This window comes from Calidris pugnax, unplaced genomic scaffold (genome assembly GCF_001431845.1).
Source record: "Calidris pugnax isolate Ruff unplaced genomic scaffold, ASM143184v1 scaffold171, whole genome shotgun sequence".
Lineage (NCBI taxonomy): Eukaryota > Metazoa > Chordata > Aves > Charadriiformes > Scolopacidae > Calidris > Calidris pugnax.
The window spans coordinates 10,174,231-10,181,704 of NW_015091064.1; the positions used below are offsets into that span (position 1 = coordinate 10,174,231).

The 7,474-nt window shown below is 52.8% G+C and overlaps 1 protein-coding gene across 1 annotated transcript; it reads left to right on the forward strand.

Moving 5' to 3' along the window:
• Window positions 1-136: 136 nt before the first annotated feature.
• LOC106896704 (rho-related GTP-binding protein RhoB) lies at window positions 137-2,542 on the forward strand. The gene has a single exon (XM_014956885.1). The coding sequence runs from the start codon at window positions 420-422 to the stop codon at window positions 1,008-1,010; it is 591 nt and encodes a 196-aa protein (XP_014812371.1). The 5' UTR covers window positions 137-419; the 3' UTR covers window positions 1,011-2,542.
• Window positions 2,543-7,474: the final 4,932 nt, after the last annotated feature.

A 7,474-nucleotide genomic window follows, 5' to 3' on the forward strand; every position in this document is an offset into this window, starting at 1 on the left:
GCCTGCAGCTCCCAACCAATCGCGGCTTTCTCCGCCGGCGATGACCTCACTCCCTACCTTCCCATTGGCCGGCTATATTAAGAAAGTCGCGAGCGCCTTTAAATAGCGGCGCCGGCCGGCAGCTTGCGGCAGTGGCTGCGCGGCGTGAGGTGGGGCGGAGGCGTCTACCCCCGCGAAGGAGCCCTCGGAGCCGGGCGGGAGAGGCGGCTGTCGCTGCGGCCGTAGCGCTGCCCTGAGGGAGGGTACGGAGGCACGGTGCCGGTGCGGGGAGAGAAGAAGGGTGCGCCCGCCTGCCTGCGCGGGCCCGGCTCGCCACGGTGCCCTGTGAGAAGCGAGAGGAAGGGGGAGGCGGCGGCCGCGGGGAGGAGGGCGCTGCCATCGTCCTGCTGCACGGCAAGGCCAGCTTGGCGAGCCTGGCCATGGCCGCCATCCGCAAGAAGCTGGTGGTGGTGGGGGACGGCGCCTGTGGCAAGACCTGCCTCCTCATCGTCTTCAGCAAGGACGAGTTCCCCGAGGTCTACGTGCCCACCGTCTTTGAGAACTATGTGGCCGACATCGAGGTGGATGGCAAGCAGGTGGAGCTGGCCCTGTGGGACACGGCTGGCCAGGAGGACTATGACCGCCTGCGCCCTCTCTCCTACCCAGACACCGACGTGATCCTTATGTGCTTCTCTGTGGACAGCCCGGACTCGCTGGAGAACATCCCAGAGAAGTGGGTGCCTGAAGTCAAGCACTTCTGCCCCAACGTCCCCATCATCCTGGTGGCCAACAAGAAGGACCTGCGCAACGATGAGCACGTGCGCAACGAGCTGGCCCGCATGAAGCAGGAGCCGGTGCGCACCGAGGACGGCCGCGCCATGGCCATCCGCATCCAGGCCTACGACTACCTGGAGTGCTCGGCCAAGACCAAGGAGGGGGTGCGGGAGGTCTTTGAGACGGCCACCCGGGCGGCCTTGCAGAAGCGCTATGGCACCCAGAACGGCTGCATCAACTGCTGCAAAGTCCTATAGGGTGCAGCCGGAGCGCGGTGCTGGGCACAGCCGGTGCCCGGGTCGCCTGTTGGCAGGCGGAGAGGAGCTGGGTTATGCGTGCAGGGATGGGGGTGTCTGCCTGTCCCCCTCCACTGGGGGCTGGCGGTGGATCGGGGTGGGGGCTAAGGGAGGGGAGGAATGCTCCCTCAGCCTTGGCCCCAAAGGGTTGTGCTGGCTCAGCCATGGGGACAGAGGGGGGTGGGGGTGGGAATTGCATGCCCTGAGTCTTGGGAATCAAGTGGGGAGAAGCCTTCTCCCACCGCCGGCCCCTGCGAGTGCGTCGTGGGCTCTCGACCGCAGAAAGCTGCTGAGAATGGACTGAGCAGACGTTGTGCCCGGCTCTTCCCCTCCACCTGCTGCTCCCAGCTCCCGGGCGGCCTCCTCTCCTTTTGCAAGAGGAGAGCGTCGAAGCCGAGATGCTGGAAGGGACTTCTGCCTCCTCCTGCCTGCATGTGCCTCCCCCCGGGTGGGCTGGGGAAGGGGGGCCGTGTCTCCCCGGGCTGCCCACCGTGTCCTCGCCTCTCCCACGGGTGTCTCGGCCTGAGCCTGACCTGCTGGGGAAGTTGGTGCCCTGAAGACCGAGACCGGGAGGGGAGGGCCATCCCAAGCGACGCCTGTATATATCTTACCTTTTCTGTCTTGTGCAAACTGGGGTAGTGCAGGGGGTGCTTGTTTAAAGTGAGGTGGGGAGGGAGTGCCCAGCTGGGACTTGTGTTGTGCAAAGGAACTTGCCTTGAGTGACTGATGCCTGCTGATGATGCGAGCCTTCGACCCTCTCCAGCTGCAGAAGCCACCAGGCTGGAAAGTAAAGCTGACCTGCTCTGTCCTCCTTGCTGGACATCCTCCTCCCGACGGCCCCAGCAGGATGAGCGAGGGGGAAGGGGATGATATTGCCATATTATGATCTTGGTGCCTGCTCCTTCCTTTAATGTTGTCTTCTGCGAGTGTGTTGATTTGGGTTTATTTAAAAAAAATTATTTTTCAAAAGAAATTACTTTGCACAACTTGGTGGATTTTTTTTTTTTAAATTAAACACTCAATGCACTTGTCATCTGCAAACAACACTGTAGCATTGGAAACGTTCGTACTCGGTAACCTCATCTGGGTCTTGTTTTAAATTGTGATTTCAACACAAGACAAAACCACTGTATCTTTTTGCCTTGGAAAAAATGGGTGAAAGCGCTGTTCCTTATGCAGTGAGTACATCAGACATTTAATACTAAAGGGCAATTTTAAAGAATCTAGGTTTATTTAAAACTTTATTTTCACAGGGTAGCCAACCCCAGGTGAAAATAATCTTGTGTTTCTCTGGTTCAGAGAACAAATCTATCCATTTATGTTTGTTTACTTTTTGTCCCTCTTCCCTCAACAGTGGTACTGAGACTGTTCTGTTCTTGTTTTTAATAAACTGACGTGGCAAAAACTGAGATGTATATGATGTTTACATAAAATTATGAACTGTGTATGCAGGTTTTTTTTTATGTAAAGTATTAAAAGATTCTATGCTGACACTCGTGAGAGCAGTGGTGTGATTTATGGAGGCTTCCCAGCTTGCAGGGGCAGCCCTGGGTGGTGTTGAACCAGCCCTGAGTTTGCCCACTGCCTGGGTGCCCTCTTTGGTTTTTTTTTTTTCTTATTTTTTTTTCTCTGCTGGCCAAAATACCCGTCTGGCAGTTTCCAGAGGAAGGGTGGTGGTTATATTTTTGTCTGGGGAAGCTGTTTCCTTACTTTTTCTGTTACAGATCGCATGTGGAGGCAGCGAGCAATCCCTCCTTGTTGCTGCCGAAGCCCGAGGAGCCTCCGTGCCTTGTGCGTGGTGAACTTGGGCTCAGGCCCCCCCAGGGCTCCTTTACCTGCTGCCTGGGGGGAGCTTTGGGCTCGTGTAGTGACAAAACAGGCAGAAAACGGGGAAAACAGGGCTTATTTTGTCAAGTTTACCCAGGGCTCCTTCACCTGCTGCCTGGGGGGAGCTTTGGGCTCCTGTAGTGACAAAACAGGCAGAAAATGGGAAAACAGGGCTTATTTTGTCAAGTTTACATTAATGACCTCCTATTTTCTTGGAGCAAATAGGGGTTTGCCGCGGAGGGGCTTTGCTCGCTGTTGAATCCCAAGCTGGCGCTGCAGCCCTCTCCTACATTAGCTAATTGCCGGCCTCGTTAATTCCCCCAGGGGTGTGAGAAGGCTGGGTTTCTGCGGGCAGGGGGATCCCTGGCAGGGCAGGGTGCCTGCCTCCTCCCTCTCCCTCCCCTGCAGCAGCAGAGGTGGCCCTGCTGCAAAACGCATGACATCATTTTCACCCAACAACAAGTCGGAAGTGCTGATATCTCCCTTTCCCCCCCCTCCTTTTTTTTTTTTCTTTTCCTCCCGAAAAACTCCCTTACTGCGTCGCTTCTCGTGATCCTTAATGAAAGGCAGTGGCATTTTCACTTAGGCAATTCAGCCACGAGTTCCTAAAAGGTTCCACGAGCCCCATGTTCGGGGTATCTGTCTCCAAGGATTTTTGGACATCAATAAAATAGCCATTTTTCCTGATACTTAAAAGATGAGTTTCTCATCCTCAATTTGAGAATCCTAAAATCACTTTTTTTGGTCCTAAAACATCCTTTGAAAAATAAAATCAAATCAAATCTCAATTTCGGGTGTTTAAAGGGCCACAGCCGAAGTCCCCGTTCTCGGGAAGGCACCCACAAGCCCAGGTCTGGGCACTGCAGCACCTTCTGGGTGACACCCACCCACCAGTTATATTAAAATCAGCGCAGGAAACTTTTTCCTCAAGCTGATTGCAATAGCAAAATTTATAAATTCTGTTAGGCTGCAGCAATAACTAATCTTCTCCAAAGCCCCGAAGGAGAAAGCATTAATATTTGTATTTTAAACACTGGGAAATGAGTTAGCGTCGCATCCCTGTATAATTAACTCTACCAATATTTTCCACTGAGGTGCTTACAAGGTAATTACATTTGTTATTTCCAGTTGGACCTTTGCCCAACTCCGGGCCGCAGCATCTGGCCCAAGGTGGGGAAAAGCTGCAAGAAAACACATCTTGGTTTTAACCGAGCGTGACCTTTCCCGGCCACTTTGTGAAGCTGTGAGTCAGCTGGTGGAGTGAGGTCACCCCCGTGGGTGTCCACCCAGCGGGGTCAGGTGGTGGGACCAGAGCCACAGCTCGTTTTGCGTCGTGCTGCATCGCTGGGCTTCCTCGTTAGCGTCACCGCTCTGGCGGAGGGGGGACACGAGGTGTGGCTCGTCCCACCCTCCTTGACTCAGCCACCCTGCCGTGGCCAGGATGACACCCAAGGGTCACACCGGCTGCGCTGTGAGATGTCACGCTGACCAACTCCACCCCATAGCTCCATCTGCCCAAGTGTAACGGAGGGTCTGCCCACCGCTGGGACCACCCCACAACCCACACCCTGCCTTCAGACAGAGGGTTGGTTTCATGTGGGCCTCCCCTTTGCTTGTCTTCATTTGGTTCCCCAGCTCATGTTCATCTGGTCCCAGCCTGTCTTCTGTAACCTTTTGACAGGAGAAGAGGTGACACGGAGCAACTTCGAACACCAAAGGAAGGTCAACAACCAACTCATCTCACAGTCCCCGTGCACGCTGCTGGGCATGCACTTTCCTGGCTGTGTTCACATGCCTGCACAGATGTCCTCAGCCGAGGCAAGGTTGCACCTTCCCTTACCCTGTTTCAGGCCAAGTTCAACATCTGCAAAAGGTGTTTCTTCTGGTGGAAACCAGATCTCCACGGGGGGAAATTGCTCCATACTGGTACCAGTGCATCCTTAGCAACAAATCCTGGAAATACAGAAAAGCAGCAAATCCTGGAAACACAGCTGAAGGCCCATCTATCTCCATCATTCTCTGTTCAAGCAAGGAGGCCACTTGTGCACTCCCACCCCAAGATCGGGTTGGACCCTCTGACAGTGTGAGGATGTCTCATCTGGGGCAGCCTGAAAATGAAGGTGCTCAGGTCAGGACCTTCCCTTCTGGAGGCACAGCAACAGCAGGTGGGAGTAGTCCTTGGATGATCAAATAGAGTCTCTGTCTAGAAATCACACTCCGTAGGGTGTGCCAAACGCGGGGTAAGTCATCTCTGGTGGGAGAAAGAAGCCAGGAAATATCTTTGGTAGTTTTTGCAAAATGTTTTTTAATGCACTTGTTATGCATTGGAGTTAAAACTACATGGGTTTTTGTACTTTTTTTAACTCTCACGCAACCCCACATACTACGGTGGGGTCACATGAGTGCAAGTGAGGGCAGGATTTGAAGCCATGCCCTCTTACATGGCTTTCTGATTTTGCAGGAATAACTTAATTGAGCTCCATTTGCCTTACGCTGCCTTGGCCAGGTTGCAAGTCTGCTTCAGTAATTCAATAAAGAACTGACACAAACTCCCTGCAGTGAGAGGGAAAAAATACAAGTGCTCTGAGGAACTCCATAAGTATCTTCCTAGAATCAGTGTTGCTAACTGTAATTCGCTCACAGATTTAATTCCTGGACTTCAGAAAGGGCAGAAAGTAAAAAATGCCCAGTTTGATCCTTCAGATTTCACTGTATGTAGCACCAGTGAATCCAGTTCATTTGGTTTTGCTGGTTCTGTAACAATACCAGTGCATGAACAGAAATCACATTAATAATCCATTAAGCTAACTTTAAAGGATGTATCTAAGACAAGCCATTTGCCCCTGCAGCCCTGAAAACCTGTTTTGCAGATCTGGCTAACCCAGTGTGTACATGAAGATGGAGATGCTCCAGGTCAGGGATTCAAGCCTTCTTCACAGTTAGGCAGCCAGCAGACGTGGTGGTGGTGGTGGGGAAGCTGATAGGCATCTACTTCAAGGAAGCTTTTGGAGAAAGTTTTAGCTCTGTTGCTTGAGGAGTCACTTTGAAACCTTTTGGAACTCCTTGTGAACACCTTTAGATGTGGACGTCAAGGGAGGGAAGGATTTCAGCTCACTTTAGCAGTCTTGAAGTTATGTATCTCACCTAAGGTCTCTTTCCTGCCAGCAGACAGAAGCAGGCTGCTCCAGAGGACCTCTCTCCATTGCCTGGGAAGGAATGTTCTCACCCCCTGGAAGGACCTGCAGATGAAGCTGTGTATTATGGGCTTTGCCAACACCACTGCCTGCTCACCTCCCACCAAGGTGGCACACACCACCGCAGGTCTATTCCCACCAGGAGCGTTCATCCCCTCCAGTTCCACCCGACTGGATGGGAGGTGTTTGGGCCACGCTCACTGTTTCCGTGCCCTGGTTAGCCAGCAGGAAGGGCAGGGTATGGTCCCACGTGTGGCTGGGCACATCCAGCCACTGCTGCAGGGGCAGGCAGGGAGGTGTGGGAGAAGCACTGTCTAGGGAGGGAGCCTGAGCAGATTGCTACAGCTGGATAAGCAACTCCAGAGAGGACAGATTAGGGTGAGATATTTGGTGAGAACATCATCAAGCCTAGGATTTGGAGGCCATGTGTATATACCTGTATGAACTATATGAGAGACACTAGAAGAGGTTGCCCAGAGAGACTGTGGGTGCCATGGGGCATCCCTGGAGGCGTTCAAGGCCAGATTGGATGGGGCTTTGAGCAGCCTGGCCTAGTGGGAGGTATCCCTGCCCATGGCAGGGGGTTGGAACTAGATGATCTTTAAGGTCCCTACCAACCCAAACCATTCTATGATTCTATGAAGCAAGAAGCTTTGTGGTCATCATAAGATGTGTCTATATGCATCAGCAGTGAACTATCCATCCATAATTCAGCAGCAAGCACCATTTGGTACAATAATAACTGCCAGCATATCTGCTTTTCTTACATGATTGAAGCATCAATCTCACGCTAAGAGGTGGGCTGTAGGAGTGGGGTTAACACCAGAGGCACTGATGTGGTACCTACACCCAACGGGAGCAGCAGAGCAGGAAGAATATTAGATTGGTGCCTACAGCACGTACAAAGTGTATGTGTTTTCATTTTTCCCCCCCAGTTTGCCCGTCTGCGTGGTTCCTCTGTCTGTGCTAAATCTTGCTTCCAAGTCCAGAGGACTAGTGGGTGGGATTTTTCACTAAATGCTTAATTCTGCTGCTTTTAGGCCATTCATCCTCTTCTGCATTCAAAGCCTGATATGGCAGGGCTGGAGATAGGAATTTGGAAACAAAGTGGATTTCCTGGTGGGCTCATTTGCATGATAATGTCCCCTTCCCTCCTGGCTCCCAGGAAAAGAGGGTGGTGGCAGCTCTGGGAGCCACCGAGGGCCCCGGGGAGGTGGGGAGGGAGGTGCTGGCAGGGGACAGCCCTGCAAGAGCCTTTTCTCCTGCTCCTAAGCTTTTGTGCAGTGGTTTTTGGTTTGTTTTTTTTTTTGATACAATGGGATTTGAGCCTACAGTCCCTGCTCTGTGGGGCTCTTCCCTCTGGCAGCAGCAGAACAAGCCAGGGCTGCAGATTCGGGTCCTTCT

Bases quoted from the DNA above. Each gene is read 5' to 3' on its own strand.
- LOC106896704 (XM_014956885.1), top strand. From the start codon at position 420: ATGGCCGCCATCCGCAAGAAGCTGGTGGTGGTGGGGGACGGCGCCTGT.